This window comes from Salvelinus namaycush, chromosome 6, assembly GCF_016432855.1.
Source record: "Salvelinus namaycush isolate Seneca chromosome 6, SaNama_1.0, whole genome shotgun sequence".
NCBI classification, from domain to species: domain Eukaryota; kingdom Metazoa; phylum Chordata; class Actinopteri; order Salmoniformes; family Salmonidae; genus Salvelinus; species Salvelinus namaycush.
Window position 1 is genome coordinate 27,091,526 of NC_052312.1, and position 23,102 is coordinate 27,114,627.

The window sequence follows — 23,102 nt, forward strand, 5'->3', positions numbered from 1 at the left end:
TTCATCTGGTGTCTTGGACTTGTGATTTAATGATATTTAGATGCTAGTATTTACTTGTGACGCTATGCTAGGCTATGCTAGTCAGCTTTTTTACTGATGGGGGTGCTCCCGGATCCGGGATTGTGATGAAGTAGAAGTTAAAGAATTGGAGAATTAGAGAATCAGACAATGACAGAATCAGATAATTAGCATCATGAGTAGACCTGACATTCCCACAACATTTGGTGACTGTTATAGTGGTCATGGTTGGGTAGCTCAGAGTGTTTGGCGAATATCTGTTCTACTCCTTCCAGTTCTATAAAGCCCTGGTACTGTATCTCCTCCCACTCGGGAAGTAGCCCATACATCTGTATAACCTCACACCATGTAACCCACTTGGAGAGGAGGAGCAAGTACCGATACCACACACACACACACACACACACACACACACACACACACACACACACACACACACACACACACACACACACACACACACACACACACACACACACAGAGAGTTAGGCCGCTCCCATCATGAGGTGACCCACACAGACAGTTTCTCAAACTGTGTCACACACCTTGTCTCTCTCCAGGCTACTCTCTCTCTCTTTCTCCATCTTGCTCTCCTCCGTCTCTCTCTCGCTTACATACGGACACTGTTTTGTAAATCATGTCTCAGAGGCAGACCAAGCTAACTCAGAACCCTTTAGAGAAGATTTGGATTCCCTCCATGAGTAGCAAGCTGTACCGACGTCGAGGGTGTAAGTACACACATACACACAAATATACACATGGAAACAACAGACACACATACCGGTCGGTCTCTCTGTGGTTCATTACCTGTACAGGACAGGTTGGTGCTCGTAACCAACAGAACTTTAGTATTGTTTCAAATTGTGTGTTTGTGTGTGTGTGTGTGTTGGGGCCAGGGTATGACTTGCAGTATGGAACACTGTATCTCTCTGAGAGAGACCTAAGGGCCGTTCACCCCTAAGACCAAGGCCGTGTCTATGTGTGTCGTTGTGTGCGTACATCTGTGCGTGTGTGTTACGTGATCTATCCATTTCTCTAAAATTGATGTGTGTGTGTGTTCTGTGATCTTTTAATAACTCCAATACATGTGTATGTGTGTGTCATGTCAGTTTTTAATCCATCTGTGTGTGTATGTTTGTGTGTGTTTTTCAGCGTCCGTTCCCCAGTTCACTAACTCTCCTACCATGATTGTGATGGTGGGGCTGCCTGCTAGAGGGAAGACCTACATCTCCAAGAAGTTAACCAGATACCTCAACTGGATAGGAGTTCCCACTAAAGGTACCACACACACACAAAATTAACTAGATACCTCAACTGGATAGGAGTTCCAACAAAAGGTGCCACAACACAATACAAGAAGTTAACCAGATACCTCAACTGGATAGGAATTCCAACTAAAGGTATCTCAACACAACACATCACAACCCAATACCAGCACGTTAACCTCTCTGGGATATGTGGGACGGTAGCGTCCCACCTGGCCAACATCCAGTGAAAATGCAGAGCGCCAAATTCAAATAAATTTCCATAAAAATTTAACTTTCATGAAATCACACATTCAATACACCAAATTAAAGCTACACTTGTTGTGAATCCAGCCAACGTGTCAGATTTCAAAAACACTTTACGGCGAAAGCAAACAATGCTATTATCTGAGGATAGCACCCCAGCTAACAATCACAGACCATCATATTTCAACCCTCCCGGCGTGACACAAAACGCAGAAATAAAGATATAATTCATGCCCTACCTTTGACGAGCTTCTTCTGTTGGCACTCCAATATGTCCCATAAACATCACAAATGGTCCTTTTGTTCGATTAATTCCGTCGATATATATCCAAAATGTCCATTTATTTGGCGCATTAGATCCAGAAAAACACTGGTTCCAACTTGCACAACGTGACTACTGTCACGCCCTGACCTTAGTTATCTTTGTTTTCTTTATTATTTTGGTTAGGCCAGGGTGTGACATGGGGGATGTATGTGTTTTTTCTTGTCTATGGGTTTTGTATGTTTATGGGGTGTTAACTTGTCTAGGTGTTTGTATGTCTATGGTTGCCTAGATTGGTTCTCAATTAGAGGCAGCTGTTTATTGTTGTCTCTGATTGGGAACCATATTTAGGCAGCCATATTCCGTTGGGTATTTCGTGGGTTATTGTCTATGTGTAAGTTGCCTGTGTCTGCACTTATTGATTATATAGCGTTACATTCGTTTGTTATTTTGATAGTGTGTTTAGTGTTCTTCGTTTCGGTAAATAAATAAGAAGAATGTATTTATATCACGCTGCGCCTTGGTCCTCCTCTCTTCCACCATACGACAAACGTGACAACTACAAAATATCTCAAAAGTTACCTGTAAGCTTTGTCCAAACATTTCAAACTACTTTTGTAATACAACTTTAGGTATTTTTTAATGTAAATAATCGATAAAATTGAAGACGGGATGATCTGTGTTCAATACCGGAGGAAAACAATGTGTAGCAAGCTTTCTGGTTACACGCCTCTAACAAACAGTACACTTCACTGGAGCCTCATTCTGAACATGGCTACTTCTTCATTTCTCAAAGGAAAAACCTCAACCAATTTCTAAAGACTGTTGACATCCAGTGGAAGCGATAGGAACTGCAGGAAGGTCCCTTAGAAATCTGGATTCCCAATGAAATCCTTATTGAAAAGAGAGTGACCTAAAAAAGTTTGTCCTCGGGGCTTTGCCTGCCAAATAAGTTCTGTTATAGTCACAGACATGACTCAAACAGTTTTAGAACCTTTAGAGTGTTTTCTATCCAATACTAATAATAATATGCATATATTAGCATATGGGACTGAGTAGGAGGCAGTTTACTCTGGTCACGCTTTTCATCCAAACGTGAAAATGCTGCCCCCTTTAACCAAATACCTCAACGGGATAGGAGTTCCAATTAAAAGGTACATCAACACAACAAAACACAATACCACATGACACAACACAAGAAGTTAACCAGATACATCAACTGGATAGGATTTCCAACAAAAGGTACCGCTACACAACACAACACAATTTAACACAACACAACCCAATACCACAACATGTTAACCAGATACCACAACAGGATAGGCGTTCCAACTAAATGTACCATAAGACACACAACAAAACACTAAGTCTCAAACTCACTCAGGAAACGAACGCACAAGGTAAACTATTCTAGCTTCTGCAAAGGACAACAGAAAACACACTTCTTTTAACCAAAAAATCATAATGAGTAAATTGGAAACACCTGAGTGTCGTTAATGTCTCTAGGACGGCCTCTGCCGCCCTCTGGTCACAGGTGGAACCATGACAGTACCCCCTTCAGGAGCGGCTCCAGCCGCGGAGCCAGGGCGACCACCAAACAGTTGGTTGAAGTCCCAAAAGAGTCCTGGATCCAGGATGTCCTGGGCAGCCACCCATGCCCGCTCCTCGGGGCCTAGCCCTCACAGTCCACCAGGTATCGCAGGGTGCCTCGGACCCAACAAGCATCCAACAGACGGCGGGCTGTGTAGGCCGGGCGACCATCAACAAGTCGAGGGGGCGGAGGGGCAGGTGTAGGGGGAGAGAAGGGACTGGTCATTACTAACTTGAGACGGGAGGCATGGAAGGATGGACAGACCCTCATAGCCCTGGGAAGCTCGAGACAATAGTTGACCGGGTTGATGTGACTCAGGATCTTGAATGGTCCTATGTAGCATGGAGCGAGCTTCTGCGAGTCCATCTTTAACTTCTTATGGCTGCAAGGCAAAGTGTTGAGTAGCCAGTGAAATCGTGCCCATTTCAAACGGCCTCCTACTCAAATCTTGCTCGTACAATATGAATATTATTATTCTTTTTGGATAGAAAACACTTTCTAGTTTCTAAAACAGTTGGAATTATTTCTCTGAGTGAAACAGAAGTCCTTCTGCAGCACTTTTCCTGACCAGGAAGTGAAATGTCAGAAATCAATGCTCTTTTCAACTTGATGCCTATACATGGTCTTGACACTTAGGAGTCTGCTGACACTCTATACGCCTTCCTATTGGTGTAAAGAGGATGTCAGAGAAGAAATGTTTGTGCTCATCTTGTTCTGTGGTGGAAAAAAACCTATTTCTTTGACTTGACCGTCCACTTCCGGTACTCTGAAGGAAGTGGGACTGACTTCTGTTTTGCCTTCGTAACGAACGGCTAACAACTCCGGCTCGAATTTTTTTTGATACATGTGACCATATCATCGTAATGTATGTTTTTTCAATATAGTTTAATCAGATTATTGAAACTTTATTCGGGAGTTTTGCCGTGTTCCGTCCTCTGACTGTGTTTACGTTGGAGAAATTTATGCCATCGGCTAGTGCCAATGCTAATTGAAGAGGGAAATTTGCCATTCTGAATCGAAACAACGACTCATCTGGACAGAGGACACCTTCTTCAACATTCTGATGAAAGATCAGCAAAAGTAAGACCCATTTTATGATGTTATTTCATATATCTGTCGTGCATGTGAACTGGCCGTGGGCGCCCAATTGTGTCTGTCTATTGTAGCTACGCTAATATAGCGATACATTTTGTTTTCGCTGTAAAACATTTAATAAATCGGAAATATTGTTTGGAATCACAAGATGCCTGTCTTTCAATTGCTGCAGACTATGTATTTTTCAGAAATGTTTTATGATGAGTAATTAGCTATTTGACGTTGGTGTCTGTAAATATTATGGCTGCTTTCGGTGCAATTTCGGATTGTAGCTGAAATGTAAACTATGGTTTATACATGAAATATGCAAATTTTTCGAACAAAACATATGCTATACAATAAATATGTTATCAGACTGTCATCTGATGAATTTGTTTCTTGGTTAGTGGCTATTTATATCTTTATTTGGTCGAATTTGTGATAGCACCTGATGGAGTAAGAAACTGATGGAGTTAGAAAAGTTGTGTCTTTTGCTAACGTGGTTAGCTAATAGATTTACATATTTTGTCTTCCCTGTAAAACATTTTAAAAATCGGACATGTTGGCTTGATTCACAAGATGTGCACCTTTCATCTGGTGTCTTGGACTTGTTAATGTGTGAAAGTTAAATGGGATGGCATTCTGCCAGACCTCGTACTCAATCAGCTCTTATTCTCTCCTCCTTCACAGTAGAAGCCCGAAACAAGGTTCTAAAGACTGTTGACATCTAGTGGAAGCCTTAGGAAGTGGACCAAATTTTACACTGTATATTGGATAGGCAAAGACTTGAAAACCTACAAACCTCAGATTTCCCACTTTCTGGTTGGATTTTTTCTCAGGTTTTTGCCTGCCATATGAGTTCTGTTATACTCACAGACATCATTCAAACAGTTTTAGAAACTTCAGAGTGTTTTCTTTCCAATACTACTAATAATATGCATATATTAGCATCTGGGACAGAGTAGGAGGCAGTTCACTCTGGGCACGCTATTCATCCAAAAGTGAAAATGCTACCCCCTATCCCCAAAAAGTTAATTAGTGCTGAAAATTCCCTTTTTTCATGCGTTGCTACGGGGTCCTGAAAGAGCTATTGGACTGAAACTTGTGTGGTCCGTCTCTATGGACCGAGGACGTTTCAATGTACCTAGTCTTGTGATTATTCGTCTTTGAAGTCTGTACCGTTGTCCATTTGGTTATGAAATGTAAATTTGCCATATACAGTCAGTTGCCATCTGGTGGAATTTTCCTGTACAGCAGAATAAAATCTCAAATACATGTATATCTTGGAACCCAAGTGTCTTGGAAACTCTTTTATGACTTCCTGGAAGACCAGGCCTTGGGGGGGGGGGGGGGGTGACCTGAGGCCGTCGTCCTATTTTAATAGCATCCGCGGATATCTAAGGACCATCCATTTGCCCTATGATTAATGAGGATTTTCATGCGTCCCTTGTGTAGGGAAGTCCGTGTAGTCGAAAGACATGGGTAATCATGAGATCAGCGGTATCCTTCGCTGAGGGCAACTTGGGTAAGGCAATGAAATGGGCTGCCTTGGGGAACTGACTACCAGGATAGTGGTAAGCCCTTGAGATGGAGGTAACCCTGTGATAAAGTCTACGGACAGGTGGGACCAGGTCCGGCTGGTCCCATACTCCATTTCACAGGGGCCACAATGTGGAAGCTGAGGATGATGAGTTTGCCGTCCCTCTCCTTGTTAGAGACATTGTGTAGGTGGGACAGGGTGTCTGCTTTCTGGTTCTTGGATCCCGGGCGATAGGCTAGTGTGAAATCGAACATGTTAAAAAACAGAGCCCACCTAGCCTGGCGAGCGTGCAACCTCTTGGCTTCTTGAATGGAGACCAAGTTCTTATGGTCCGTCCAGATCACGAAAGGATGAGGTGCCCCTTCCAACCAGTGTCTCCACCCCTCAAGGGTCCACTTAACTGCCAAAGCTCCCGGTTGCCTACATCGTAGTTACGTTCTGCTGGTGAGAACCGCTTGGAGATAAAGGCGAATGGCTGCAGTTTCTTGTCCTCCTCCTTTCATTGTGAAAGGACCGCACCTGTGCCAGTGTCCGAGGCGTCCACCCCTACCACAAAGGGACGACTAGGATGAACAAAGATGGGTCCAGAAGTGAAATGTGTCTTGAGCTCCATGAATGCCCTCTCATCCTCAGAAGTCCAGCAAAGACGGGTTTGAGACTTGCGGGTTAGGACCGTGAGAGGCTCTGCTTGTAAAAATTGACGGAACTTCTGGACCTGCTTGAGTAAGGTGGGACAAGTTGGTGACCGCCTCAAATTTGTCAATAGGGGGGCGCTATTTTCACTTTGTAAAAAATCGTGCCCAAATTAAACTGCCTCGTACTCTATTCTTGCTCGTACAATATGCATATTAGTATTACTATTGGATAGAAAACACTCTCTAGTTTCTAAAACCGTTTGAATTATATCTGTGAGTAAAACAGAACTCATTTTGCCGCAAACTTCCTGATAGGAAGTGAAAAATCTGAAATCGAGGCTCTGTTCCAGGGCCTTCCTATTAATTTGCCTGAAATCTATGGATATACATGCACTGCAAACGCCTTCCACTAGATGTCAACAGGCAGTGAGAGGTGGAATGGGGTGTCTAGCTTGATCTGAGGCCGAACAAGAGCTTTTGGAATGACGTGTCTGGAAATTTCATTGTCTTGGAAGGCGCGAGAAGGAACCCGAGATTGCCTTCTGAAAAGCTTTCGGTATACACGTTAGATATCTCCGGCTCTGATTTTATTTGATATATGTGATAAAAACATCATAAAGTAGTTTTTTTAATCCAGCCAAGGTGTCAGATTTCAAAAAGCCTTTACGGCGAATGCAAACCATGTGATTATCTGAGGACAGCGTCCAGCACACAAATGCATAACAAATCATTTTCAACCAGGGAGTTGCGACACGAAAGTCAGAAATAGCGATATAAGGGTCCTTTTGTTCGATGAATTCCTTCTTTATATCCATAAAAACTCCGTTTAGCTGGCGCACTTCAGTCAATAACCCACTCGGTTTCCTTCCTTCAAAATGCATACAAAATGAATCCCAAACGTTACCAATAAACTTATCCAAACAAGTCAATCAACGTTTATAATCAATACTTAGGTACCCTAAAACACAAATAAACGATACAATTTAGTACGGAGAAACGTTATTGTCTTTACCGGAGATAAACAAAAAGAACGCACTCTCTCGGCCATGCGCTTGGAAACACTACAGCCAAAAAGGGAGCCACATAGAAAAACTACAACTTCTCCCTAATTTTTCCAAAAACCAGCCTGAAACTCTTTCTAAAGACTATTGACATCTGGTGGAAGCCCTAGGAACTGCAATCGGGGACCATTTCGCCCTATTATAAAAGTGCCAAGTATTGAAATCAGTGGTATGCTGATTTTATTTTATTTTTTAAGGTTTGTCCTCTGGGTTTCGCCTGCCATTTCAGTTCTGTTAAACTCAGACATTATTTGAACAGTTTTAGGAACTTCAGAGTGTTTTCTATCCAGATATACCAATATGCATATATGCATATCCTAGCTTCTGGGCTTGAGTAGCAGGCGTTTACTTTGGGCACGCTTTTCATCCGGACGTCAAAATACCGCCCCCTATCCCAAAGAAGTGAACTTCTTACGGCTGATCCCGTTAACGGCATCGATATGACAACAGCCAGTGAAAGTGTAGGGCGCCAAATTCAAACAACAGAAATCTCACAATTAAAATTCCTCAAACATACAAGTATTTTACACCATTTTAAATATAATCTTGTTGTTAATCCCACCACAGTGTCAGATTATGCATATTTTAGCTTCTGGGCCTGAGTAGCAGTCAGTTTACTCTGGGCACCTTATTCATCCAGGCTACTCAATACTGCCCCCCAGCCATTAAGAGGTGTGTTTTCTGTTGTCCTTTGCAGAAGCTTGAATTGTTTACAGTGTGCTTTCGTTTCCTGAGTGAGTTTGAGACTTAGTGTTTGTTGTTTTTTCAAGTGTACTCTGGTCTTACGGCTACCGTTTCTCAGTAAAGTATTATGTTTATCCTTAACAGTGTAATAATAATGAGTAAATTGGACACACCTGAGTGTCGTTAATGTCTCTAAGACGGTCTCTGCTGCCCTACGGTCACAGGTGGAACCATGATGTGTGTGTGTGTGTGTGTGTGTGTGTGTGTGTGTGTGTGTGTGTGTGTGTGTGTGTGTGTGTGTGTGTGTGTGTGTGTGTGTGTGTGTGTGTGTGTGTCCCACATCTGTTGCTAGGGGGTAAGGATGTTAGGAACAATACAGGATGAATCACAATAATTGTTTGCTAAAATAATTGTAAAAATGTAATGCAATGACAATCCTGGTTATAGGTAACAATATTTTGCATGAACTGTCAACATTATTATTAATTATATTAATTGTTAATAATGGAAATTAAGATACACAAGATGTTTTAATACATATGGTTTTTTAATAGCTATATTTAAAGAAAATGGAGGTGAGGGCATTGGAAATGCTTTTAGCGGTTGATCTGCTTCTGTTCTTGGGCAGAACAGGGATCCGAAAGGACAGGGGTGGCTTGCCGGTCACTGGGACGACACCCCAACTTGGGATGGGGAGGGGCTTTACTGGGTGGGATTGTGGAGAACAATTGGGGGGTTACCTAGTAGCAGTGCAAATATCATGGTACAGCTACAGTACCAGTCAAAAGTTTGGACACAGCTACTCATTCAAGGGTTTTTCTATATTTTTACATTTTAGAATAATAGTGAAGACCTCAAATCGATGAAATAACACATACGGAATCATGTAGTAACCAAAAAAGTGTTAAACAAAACAAATTAGCCACCCTTTGCCTTGATGACAATTTTACACACTTCTGGCATTCTCTCAACCAGCTTCAAGCTTCATGAGGTAGTCACCTGGAATGCATTTCAGTTAACAGGTGTGACTTGTTCAAAGTTAATTTGTGGAATTTCTTTCCTTCTGAATGTTTTTGAGCCAATCAATTGTGTTGTGACAAGGTAGGGATGGTCTATAGAAGATAGTCCTATTTGGTAAAAGACCAAGTCCATATTATGGCAAGAACAGCTCAAATAAACAAAGAGGAACGACAGTCCATCAAGACACGAAGGTCAGTCAATCCGAAAAATTACAACAACTTTAAAAGTTTCTTCAAGTGTAGTCGCAAAAAACATCAAGCGCTATGATGAAACTGGATCTCATGAGGTCTGCCACAGGAAAGGAAAACCCAGAGTTACCTCTGCTGCATAGGATCAGTTCATTAGAATAACTACACCTCAGATTGCAGCCCAAATAACAGAGTTCAAATAAGTTCAAATAACAGACACATCTCAACATCAACTGTTCAGGGGAGACTGCATGAATCAGGCCATGGTTGAATTGCTGCAAATAAAACACTACTAAAGGACACCAATAAAAATAATAGACTTGCTTGGGCCAAGAAACACGAGCAATAGACATTAGATTGGTGGAAATCTGTCCTTTGGTATGATGTGTCCAAATTTGACACTTTTGGTTCCAACCGCAGTGTCTTTGTGAGACGCAGAGTAGGTTAATGAATGATCTCCGCATGTGTGGTTCCCACCGTGAAGCATAGAGGAGGAGGTGTGATGGTGTGGGGTTGCTTTTCTGGTGACACTGTCTGTGATTTTATTTAGAATTCAAGGCACACTTAGCCAGCATGTCTACCACAGCATTCTGCAGTGATACGCCATCCCATCTGGTATGCACTTAGTGGGACTATAATTTGTTTTTCAACAGTACAATGACCCAACGCACCTCCAGGCTGTGTAAGGGCTATTTGACCAAGAAGATGATTGATGGAGTGCTGCATCAGATGACCTGGCCTCCACAATCACCCGACCTGGACCCAATTGAGGTGGTTTGGGATGAGTTGAACTGCAGCGTGAAGGAAAACAGCCAACAAGCGCTCAGCGCATGTGGGAACTCCTTCAAGACTGTTGGAAAAGCTTTCCTTGTGAAGCTGGTTGAGAGAATGCTAAGAGTGTGAAAAGCTGTCATCAAGGCAAAGGGTGGCTACTTTGAAAAATTAAAATATAAAATATATTTTGATTTGTTTAATACTTTTTTGGTTACTACATGATTCCATATGTTTAGAAAAACCCTTGAATGATTAGGTGTGTCCAAACTTTTGACTGGTACTCTATATAAATAAATTAAATAAAAAAATTAAAACAGCTACCTCCACTGAAAAGAAATTCCAACTAATGGTACCACAACACAACACACCCCAATACCACACAACACAACACAATGTCACACAACACGTTAACCAAATACCTCAATTGGATAGGAGTTTCAACTAAAGGTAACACAACTCAATACAATACCACACAACACAACACAAGACAAAACAACACAACACAGGATAACACAACATAACACAACACAACACAAGAAGGTAACCAGATACATCAGCTAGGAGTTCCAACTAAAGATACCACAACACAACAAAATACAACACAAGACAACATAACGTATCACAACACCAGACAACACAACCGAACACACCACAACACAATAAAACACAAGACAACCCTACACAACACAAGTACAACACTACACAACAAACCATAACACAATACCACACAAGACAGCAAAAGATAACACAACAGAAGTTAACCAGATACATCAACTGGAGTTCCAACTAAAGGTACCACAAGATAATAGAATACAAGACAACACACCAAAGCAAAACAGAAGACAGGACAACACATCACAACACAAAACAACACTAGACAATACAACTGAACACAACCGAAAACAATAGACCACACCACAACACAACTGAACACAACAACACAACACAATATCACAAAGCATTACAAGACAAGACCACACACCACAACTCAAGACAACACAACACAACACACCACAGCAGCACAACACAGCACAGGACAACACACCACAATACAATTAGTTGACGAGATACTTTAACTGGATAGGAGTTCCAACTAAAGGTACCACAACACATGACAAGACAACACAACACACCACAAGACTAGACAACACACCACAACACAATACAATACAAGTCAAGACAACACAACAAAACAGAAGACAACACAAACATTTAACCAGATACCTCAACTATATAGGAGTTCCAACTAAAGGTACAACAACACAACACAAAACAACACTACACAACACAACACAACACAAAACAACACAATACCACACAACAACAAAATACCAGACAACACAATACAACACAAGACAACACAAGTTGTCTTTTGGACCAAGTCTAGGTCCAAAAGGCTTCTTAACAGCTTCTACCCCCAAGCCATAAGTCTCCTGAACAGCTAATCAAATGGCTACCCAGACTATTTGCATTGCCCCCCCTCTTTTACGCTGCTACTACTCTCTGTTTACCATCTATGCATAGTCACTTTAACTCCACCTACATGTACATATTACCTCAATTACCTCGACTAACCTGTGCCCCCGCATATTGACTCTGTACCGGTACCCCCTGTATATAGCCTCGCTACTGTTATTTAACTGCTGCTCTTTAATTTTAAACTGCTGCTCTCTTTATTTTTACTTATCTATTTTTTACTTAACATTTATTTTTCTTCAAACTGCATTGTTGGTTAAGGACTTGTAAGTAACCATTTCACTTTAAGGTCCACACATATTGTATTCGGAGCATGTGACAAATACAATTTGATTTGACAAGACCACACAACACAACACAGCACAGGACAACACAACACAAAACAACCCAACACAGCAGACCACAACACACCACAATACAACACAATACAACACAAGATGTTAACCAGATATCTCAAATGGATAGGAGTTCCAACTAAAGGTACCACAACACATCACAATACCACACAAGACAAAACAACACAACACATTACCACACAACACAATACCAGACAAGACAACACACCACAACACAAGACAACACAAGACCACACACCACAAGACAAAACAACACAGCACAGCACAGGACAACACAACACAACACGTTAACTAAATACCTCAACTGGATAGGAGTTCCATCTAAAGGTACCACAACACATCACATCACAACAAACCACCACAGCAGCATACCAGCAGCACACCACCCTGCATCCCACTTGCCTCTGTTGCTAAGCAGGGTTGGTCGGTCCCTGGATGGAAGTTGTTTTGGAGGGCCAGTAGGAGCTACTCTTTCCTCTGGTCCCCCAAAAATATTCCAATGCCCCAGGGCAGTGATTGGGGACATTACCGTGTGTAGGGTGCAGTCTTTCAGATGGGATGTTAAACGGGTGTCCTGACTCTCTGTGTTAACCCTGTTAACCCTGATGTCCTGGCTAAATTCCCAATCTAGCCCTTATACCATCATAGCCCCCCTAATCATCCCCAGCTTCCAATTGGCTCATTCATCCCCCCCACCTCTCCCCTGTAAGTATTCTCCAAGTCATTGCTGAAAATGAGAATGTGTTCTCAGTTAACCTACCTGATGAAATGATGGTACAAAAAAAAACACAACACAAAATGTTCACCAGTGTGTGTGTGTGTGTGTGTGTGTGTGTGTGTGTGTGTGTGTGTGTGTGTGTGTGTGTGTGTGTGTGTGTGTGTGTGTGTGTGTGTGTGTGTGTGTGTGTGTGTGTGTGTGTGTGAATGTGTGTACATGTGGTCCTGTCCTCTCCAGTTTTTAATGTAGGTCAGTACCGGCGGGATGCGACCCAGTCCTATAAGAGCTATGAGTTCTTTAGACCTGACAACCAAGAGGCCATGAAGATACGCAAGTATGAACCAATCACAAAGCCTGTTATCAGAGTATAAACGAATGATAGCCTGTTATGAGAATGAACCGACCAGACAGTCTGTTAGAATATGAATTAGTCTGTCCTAAGAGTATGATGCAAGCTCACTGTGTGTGTTTGTGTCTGCGCACGTGCGTGATTGTGTGTAGGGCCTGTGCCATTGCGGCTCTGAAGGATGTGTGTGCCTACTTCATGCAGGAACAAGGACAGGTGGCAGTGAGTAACCATCATGGAATCTTATGAAATGATGGGATCTTCATGAACCTACAATGTGGTTCAAAATTATTGACACCCTTGATAAGGATGAGCAAAAATTACTGTATAAAATATATTATTAAAATACTGAGCTATATTGTATACACAACAAAATGGGGAAACTATATTGTTTTATGCTAATACAATCCCTCAGAGACAGAGATATGGTTTAACAAGTAATGTATATTTTTTCAAAAAGGTAGGGGTCAAAATGATTGGAACCCCTGTTTTCAATACCTTTTAATACCTGACCTTGCTAGAATAACGGCACTGAGCTTTTTTCTAAAATGTTTTATGAGAACGGAGAACACATTTGGAGAGATCTTAGACCAACATTATTTGATTTTATACAGTAATTTTTGCTCATCTTTATCAAGGGTTTCAATAATTCCAAACTCCAATGTATATGGACCTATACGAATACATACTGTATGAACTAGTATAAAGCAATATTAATCTATATCAGGGATGGGCAACTTTGATGGGGGTGGGGGTCACAAAAACTCTGAACTCATCATGAGGGGCCGCAGTGGCTAGCGGGTCTGCGTACCGACATCCATACCCACACATGCAGTGTGTACATTGCTTCTGTGGATCCCGAAAAGGCCCTAGCCTTTTGGGGGTCCTAAGTGAAATTTTGTTGGGGGTCCCACCCCACCTTGCAAGCAAAACATTTTAGTGGCCCCCCTCTTGACAGCGGAGATAAGATTTAGCAATTTTATAAAACATTTCATGCAATTCTACTCATTTTTACATTGGGCAGAGAGACAAATTAGCAGTTTTACAGCAAATTCCTGCAATTCTACACATTTTGCCCTAGGCTGGAGAGAAATGTTTTCCGTTTTTTATTTTACGTTCAGTAATTCGACCATGATTACTTCAAGTTTAGATAGCTGGCTAGACTAACTTACCAATCTAAAAAAATGTGCTGACTAATTGAGTGACTTTCAGTCATTGAGAAAAAAATGCTGATGCACAACCAAATTTGGAAATTGCACCTATTCTTATGCTCAACAGTAATTTGAGACCCCGACTGGGTAAAAAAAAATAGTGATCGGGGGGATTATCCGCAGGCCTACAAAATGCCATTTGCCCATCCCTGATATATACAGCATTAAGCACTATGATGTATATGAACCTACATTATACTGTTTGAACCAGTATGGTGTATATCAGGGGTGCCAAACTCATTCCATGGAGGGTTTAAAGGAACGAGTTTAACACCTGTGATCTATTTGAACCAGTTTGAATTTAGATGAACTAGTATGAAACAGTATGATGTACATGCCCTCAGGTGTTTGATGCCACCAACACAACTATAGAACGTAGAGAAGTCATTCTCAGCTTCGCCAAGGAGAACGGATACAAGGTCAGATGGCGTGTGTAGCTGTGTGTGTATTTAGCTGTGTGTGCGTCGCTTTCTGTGAGGCTGTGTGTGTAGCTGTGTTTGTGTAGCTGTGAATTTAAAATATTATTATATTTTTTTTTTAACGTTTGTTTAACCAGGGAGACACATTGAGACCTAGGTCTCTTTCACAAACATGCCTTGGGAACAACAGTCACATCAGCACACACACAATTATATACAAAGACACAAAATATACACAATATACATACAATATACACATTAGCCATTATAATCAAATAAAACAAACAGATTCACCACTATAAAACTCCTTAACCAATTTCCTAAATTGACCCAGGGACACCAAATCATTCAAACGAAGTGCCAACTGGAGACTATTCCACACATGAGGTGCCTGATATGACAAAGCAGATCTCCCGAACTCTGTGGTTACCAAGGAAGTCATCCTCATAAATCAAGTCTGTGACCTTCTATTATAACCTAAAATTCTAAATTTCAGCAAAGATGTTAAGTATGTTGGAAGCTTGTGGAGTAGGTGCTTTATAAATACAAATTTAGTAATAATGTGATCTATGTGTCTTTTAAAGAAGTCCAGCAAACTTTTTGGTAAAGGATGCAGTGATGAGTATTAAAAATGTCAGATGTAATAAAACGAAGGGTGCTATGTTAAACAGAATCAACGGATTATAGAGTACAGTCAGTTTTACTTCGGTAGATGGCATCACCATAGTCAAGAACAGGTAGACAAATTGATTCTACAATTCGCTTCCTGCTAGCCAGAGAACAACAAGCTTTATTTCTATGTAAGAAACCCACTATACATTTACAAGTTTAACAACCTCATTTTTATGTTTCTTAAACGATAGATCATTGTGTATCCAAATACTAAGGTATTTGTATGCAGGGACTTGTTCAATTACAGAACCATTTAAGGAGTGCATAGGAGATGTTGTACCCACTGTGAATATTGAAACCTACCCCAACCAGAGACTGTGGATAGATGGGAGCATTCACACAAAACTGAAAGCGTGAAACACCGCATTTAACCAGGGCAAGAACTCTGGGAATATGGAAGAATACAAAAAGTGTAGTAATTCCCTCGGCAAAGCAATCAAGCAGGCTAAACGTCGGTATAAGGACAAAGTTGAGTCCAAGTTCAATGGCTCAGACACCAGACGTATGTGGCAGGGTCTACAGACAATCACGGATTCTAAAAGAAAAACCAGCGAAGTCGCGGACACCGACGTCTTGCATCCGGACAGGCTGAACACCTTCTTCGCTCGATTTGAGGATAATACAGTGCCACCGACGTGGCCCGCTATCAAGGACTGTGGCCTCTCCTTCTGCGTGGCTGATGTGAGTAAGAGGTTTAACCTTTACCGAACCTCAACCCCGTATCCGGGATCACCCCCCACCCCCCCCACACTGATTAGCATCGCTAGCATAGCGTCACAATTAAATAGTAGCATCTAAATATCATTAAATCACAAGTCCAAGACACCAAATGAAAGATACAGATCTTGTGAATAAAGCCACCATTTCAGATTTTTAAAATGTTTTACAGGGAAGACAAAATATGTAAATCTATTAGCTAACCACGTTAGCAAAAGACACCATTTTTCTTTGTCCACCATTTTTTCTCTCCACCAGTAGCTATCACCAATTCGGCCAAATAAAGATATTGATAGCCACTAACCAAGAAAAAACCTCATCAGATGACAGTCTGATAACATATTTATTGTATAGGATAGGTTTTGTTAGAAAAATGTGCATATTTCAGGTATAAATCCTAGTTTACAATTGCACCCACCATCACAACTCGACTAGAATAAATACACAGAGCAACGTGTATTACCTAATTACTAATCATAAAACATTTCTTAAAAATACACAGCTCACAGCAATGGAAAGACACAGATCTTGTGAATTCAGACAATATTTCAGATGTTCTAAGTGTTTTACAGCGAAAACACAATAAATCGTTATATTAGCATACCACATGTGCAAACGTTACCCGAGCATTGATTCAAGCCAAAGAGAGCGATAACGTAATCATCGCCAAAATATATTAATTTTTTCACTAACATTCTCAGAATTCTTCCGATGACACTCCTGTAACATCATATTACAACATACATATAGAGTTTGTTCGAAAATGTGCATATTTAGCCACAAAAAACCGTGGTTATACAATGACAATACTAGCAAAACTAGCCTGAAAATGTCGGGCGCCATTTTGGACAGTGATCTGGCGTAATGAATAACTAATCGTAAACTTTACTAAAAAATATAGGGTGGACAGCAATCGAAAGACAAATTAGTTCTTAATGCAATCGCTGAATTACATTTCTAAAATTATCCTTACTGTGCAATACAGGGTTCGCCAAGCGAAGCTATACCAAACAAAATGGCGGAATATGCGTTTAAAATTTTTCGACAGAACAACGATTTATCATCTTAAATATTTCTTACTATGAGGTGATCTTCCATCAGAATCTTGGGCAATGTATCCTTTCTTGGGTCTAATCTTCTTTTGGTCGAAAGATGTCCTCTTGTCCGTCGAAATGCCCACTAACGTTCGACCGGTACTGGAAACGTGCCCATCGCTTCAAAGTGCACCACAAAGAAATGCCTCAAAATCGCACTAAACGGATATAAATTGCTATAAAACGGTTTAAATTAACTACCTTATGATGTTTTTAACACCTATAACGAGTAAAAACATGACCGGCGATATATTACTGGCTAAACAACAGCTTGGAAAGAGAGGAGGTCCAACGTCCATCTTGCGTCAGGCGCAGGGAGCAAAAGGACGGTACATCCGGTCTTTGCCGTTTTATACAGGCACTGATTGCGCAATCGACTCCATTCAAATTGTCACCACTTACTGACATCTAGAGGAAGGCGTGGGCAGTGTTTGTATCCTCATAGGATTTACAGGGACTTTAAAACTGACCTGGAACCAGAGGCCAAGATTTCTGAAATCTCACTCACTGGGAGGAAAAGTGCTGTAGAATGAGTTCTGTTTCACTCAGAGACATAATTCAAACGGCTATAGAAACTAGAGAGTGTTTTCTATCCAATAATAACAATAATATGCATATTGTACGAGCAAGAATTGAGTACTAGGCAGTTTAATCTGGAGAGCAAATTATGCTAATGCGAAACTGCGCCCCCTATATTCTCAAGAAGTTAACTTCTTTGGGATAGGGGGCGCTATTTTCACATTGGGAAAAAATCGTGCCCAATTTAAACGGCCTCGTACTCTATTCTAGATCGTACAATATGCATATTATTACTATTGGATAGAAAACACTCCCAAGTTCCTAAAACCGTTTGAATTATATCTGTGAGTAAAACAGAACTCATTTTGCAGCAAACTTCCTGTCAGGAAGTGAAAAATCTGAAATTGAGGCTCTGTTCCAGGGCCTTCCTATTCATTTGCTTGAAATCTATGGATATACATGCACTTCATACGCCTTCCACTAGATGTCAACAGGCAGTGGGAGGTGGAATGGGGTGTCTAGCTTGATCTGAGGTCGAACAAGAGCTCTTGGAATGACGTGACCCCAAATTTCCTTTGTTCAGCAAGGCGCGGGAAGGAACCCTGGATTGCCTTCTGAAAAGCTTTCGGTATAGACGGCTAATATCTCTGGCTTTGATTTTATTTGATACATGTGATAATATCATTGTAAAGTATGTTTTTTCAATATAGTTTTATCAGATTATTGAACGTTTATCGGGAGTTTTGGCGTTTTCTGTTCTCTGCGTTTGGTGAAGATGGACAACTTCACGCCACTTGGCTAGCTTTGGTTGCTAATTCGACAAGAGAAGAGGACATTCTAACACCAAACAACGATTATTCTGGACAAAGGACTCCTTGTACAAGATTCTGATGGAAGCACAGCAAAAGTAGGAACCATTTATGATGTTATTTCGTATTTCTGTGGAAAATGTTTAGTACTATTTTCCGCCCTCATTGCAGGCGCTGTCTCGCTATAACGTAAGCTGTATGTCGTACTAAAGTTATTTTTAGAATTCTAACACGGCGATTGCATTAAGAACTAGTGTATCTTTCATTTTCTGTACAACATGTATTTTTTAGTAAAGTTTATGATGAGTTCTTTGATTAGATTAGGTGAGTGTCAGAAATATATCCGGATAATTTTGTTCAGTTTTGCTACGTATTCACATTGTAAAACCACGATTTGTACCGCTAAATATGCACATTTTCGAACAAAACATACATGTATTGTGTAACATGATGTTATAGGACTGTCATCTGATGAAGTTTGTCAAGGTTAGTGAATAATTTTATATCTTTTGCTGTTTTTTTGCGATCGCTACCTTTGCGGTGAATGAATGCGGTTGTGTGGTGGCTATTGTGGTACGCTAATATAATGCTATATTGTGTTTTCGCTGTAAAACACTTAAAAAATCTGAAATATTGGCTGGATTCACAAGATGTTTATCTTTCATTTGCTATACACCATGTATTTTTCATAAATGTTTTATGATGAGTATTTAGGTATTTCACGTTGCTCTCTGTAGTTATTCTTGCTGCTTCGGTGCTATTTGTGTTTGTAGCTGCAATGTAAAACTATGATTTATACCTGAAATATGCACATTTTTCGAACAAAACATAGATTTATTGTATAACATGTTATAAGACTGTCATCTGATGAAGTTGTTTCTTGGTTAGTGACTAATTCTATCTCTATTTGGGGGTTTTGTGCAAGCTACCTGTGCTGTGAAAGAAATGTCTGTGCTTTTTTGTATTTGGTGGTGAGCTAACATAAATATACGTGGTGTTTCGCTGTAAAACATTTAAAAAATCGGACATGTTGGCTGGATTCACAAGATGTTTATCTTTCATTTGCTGTATTGGACTTGTTAATGTGTGAAAGTTAAATATTTCTAAAAAATATTTTTTGAATTTCGCACACTGCCTTTTCAGTGGAATGTGGGGGGGGTTCCGCTAGGGGCTAGACAGCTTAAGCGTGTTAACCATCGCAGGGCTGCTGGCCCAGATGGTATCCCTAGACGCGTCCTCAGAGCATGTGCAGACCAGATATATTCAATCTCTCCCTTTCCCAGTCCACATGCTTCAAGATGGCCACCATTGTCCCTGTTCCCAAGAAAGCAAAGTTAATTGAACTAAATGACTATCGCCCCATAGCACTCACCTCTGTCATCATGAAGTGCTTTGAGAGACTAGTCAAGGATCATATCACCTCCACCTTACCTGCCACCCTAGACCCACTTCAATTGCTTACTGCCCCAATAGATCCACAGACGATGCAATCGCAATCACACTGCACACTGCCCTGTCCCATCTGTACAAGAGGCATACCTATGCTGTTCATTGATTATAGCTCAGCATTCAACACCATAGTACCCTCCCAGCTCAACATCAAGCTCGAATCCCTTGGTCTGAACACCGCCCTGTGCAACTTTGTCCTGGAATTCCAGACGGGTCGCCCCCAGGTGGTGAAAGTAGGAAACAACACCTCCTCTTCGCTGATCCCCAACACCGGGGCCCCATAAGCTCAGACCCCTCCTGTACTCCCTGTTCACCCATGACTGCGTGGCCAAGCACGCCTCCAACTCAATCATGAAGTTTGCAGATGACACAACAGTAGTACGCTTGATTACCAACAATGATGAGACAGCCTGCAGGGAGGAGGTGAGGGCTCTGGGAGTGGTGCCAGGTAAATAACCTCTCACTCACCAAAACTAAGGAGATGATCGTAGACTTCAGGAAATAGCAGGTACCGCAGTGGAAAAGGTGGAAAGCTTCAAGTTCCTCAGCGTACACATCACTGACAAACTGAAATGGTCCACCCACACGGACAGTGGGGTGAAGAAGGTGCAACAGCGCCTCTTCAACCTCAGGAGGCTAAAGAAATGTGGCTTAACACTTAAAACCCTCACAAACTTTTACAGATGCACAATTGAGAGCATCCTGTCAGGCTGTATCACCGCCTGGTACGGCAACTGCACCACCCACAATCGCAAAGCTCTCCAGAGGGTGGTGCGGTCTGCCCAACGCATTACCGGGGGAAAACTGCCTGCCCTCCTGTTCACCCCGCTATCATCCAGACGGCGAGGTCAGTACAGGTGCATCACATCTGGGACAGAGAGATTGAAAAACAGCTTCTATCTCAAGGCCATCAGACTGCTAAACAGCCATCACTAGCACATCAGAGGCATAGATTAGACATAGATTAGGAATCACTGGCCACTTTTAGAAATGAATCACTAGCCACTTTAACAATTTCCGTATCTAGCGTTACTCATCTCATGTGTATAAACTGCACTCTACACTATTCTACGCTATCTTAGTCACTTTTTCACCCATTTCATACGTACAGTATAGAGTACAGTACTATTCTACGATATTTTAGTCACTTTAATTGTTTGTAAATATTGCATCACCCATCTCATATGTATATACTGTACTCTATACTATGCAACTGTATCTTAGTCCAATGCCGCTCTGACATATATGTATATATATTCTTAACCTGTTTGGGCTGCAAGCCCGACACCGGTACAATTATGACAACATCCAGCTCAAGTGCAGGGCGCGACATTCAAAAGCTAGTTTTTAAAAATATTTAACTTTCACACATTAACAAGTCCAAGACACCAGATGAAAGATAAACTTCTTGTGAATCAAACCAACATGTCCGATTTTTAAAATGTTTTACAGGGAAGACAAAATATGTAAATCTATTAGCTAACCACGTTAGCAAATGACACGACTTTTCTAACTCCATCAGTTTCTTACTCCATCAGGTGCTATCACAAATTCGACCAAATAAAGATATAAATAGCCACTAACCAAGAAACAAATTCATCAGATGACAGTCTGATAACATATTTATTGTATAGCATATTTTTTTTCGAAAAATGTGCATATTTCAGGTATAAATCATATTTTACATTTCAGCTACAAATCAGAAAGTGCACCGAAAGCAGCCATAATATTTACAGACACCAACAGACACCAACGTCAAATGGCTTATTACTCATCATAAAACATTTCCGAAAAATATATAGTTTGCAGCAATTGAAAGATAGGCAACTTGTGATTCCAAACAATATTTCCGATGTATTAAATGTTTTACAGCGAAAACAAAATGTATCGCTATATTAGCGTAGCCACAATAGAGAGACACATTTGGGCGCCCACGACCCGTTCACATGCACGACAGATATATGAAATAACATCATAAAATGAGTCTTACTTTGGCTGATCTTTCATCAGAATGTTGAAACAGGCGTCCTCTGTCCAGATGAGTCGTTGTTTCGTTTCAGAATGAGAAATATCCCTGTTCATTTAGCATTTCCAGTAGCCGTGGCCCAACGTAAACACAGTCATACGACGGAACACGGCAAAACTCCCGAATAAAGTTTCAATAATCTGATTAAACTATATTGAAAAAACATACATTACGATGATATGGTCACATATATCCAAAAAAAATCGAGCCGGAGACGTTAGCCGTTCGTTAGGAAGGCAAAACAGAAGTCCATCCCACTTCCTTCAGAATACCGGAAGTTGGCGCTCAGGTCAAAGAAATAGGTTTTTTTCCACCATAGACCAAGAGGAGCAAAAAAAATTCTTCTCTGACATCCTCTTTACACCAATAGGAAGGCGTATAGACTGTCAGCAGACTCCTAGATGTTATGACCATGTATAGGCATCAGATTGAAAAGAGCATAGATTTCTGACATTTCACTTCCTGGTCAGGAAAAGTGCTGCAAAAGGACTTCTGTTTCACTCAGAGAAATAATTCCAACTGTTTTAGAAACTAGAAAGTGTTTTCTATCCAAAAAGAATAATAATATTCATATTGTACAAGCAAGATTTGAGTAGGAGGCCGTTTGAAATGGCCACCTCTTCCAGGTTACTCAGTGCTGCCAGTTGCAGCCATAAGAAGTTAATCCATTCCTTACTTAGATTTACATGCATGTTGGGTATATGTTGTGAAACTGTTAGATATTACTTGTTAGATATTACTGCACTGTCAGAGCTAGAAGCACAAGCATTTCGCTACACCTGCAATAACATCTGCTAAACACGTGTATGTGACCAATAGAATTTGATTTGATTTGAGTGAAGATGTAACCCAACGGATACTTTTACAAGACTTTGAAAACAGCATGTATTTAGTTTTGCTGATTTAGCTTTACATTCGTAAAGGCTTCCTGA

At 40.9% G+C, this 23,102-nt stretch overlaps 1 protein-coding gene across 1 annotated transcript in view; it reads left to right on the forward strand.

Moving 5' to 3' along the window:
- The first annotated feature begins 521 nt into the window (after nt 1-521).
- LOC120049832 (6-phosphofructo-2-kinase/fructose-2,6-bisphosphatase-like) overlaps nt 522-23,102 on the forward strand; it is an 89,329-nt gene continuing 66,748 nt past the window's right edge. Inside the window, exons 1-5 of the mRNA XM_038996286.1 lie at nt 522-746; nt 1,171-1,296; nt 13,146-13,242; nt 13,410-13,476; nt 14,810-14,884. Of these exons, the coding sequence (XP_038852214.1) occupies nt 656-746; nt 1,171-1,296; nt 13,146-13,242; nt 13,410-13,476; nt 14,810-14,884 (456 nt within the window). The 5' untranslated portion in view covers nt 522-655. The remainder of the gene's footprint in view (nt 747-1,170; nt 1,297-13,145; nt 13,243-13,409; nt 13,477-14,809; nt 14,885-23,102) is intronic.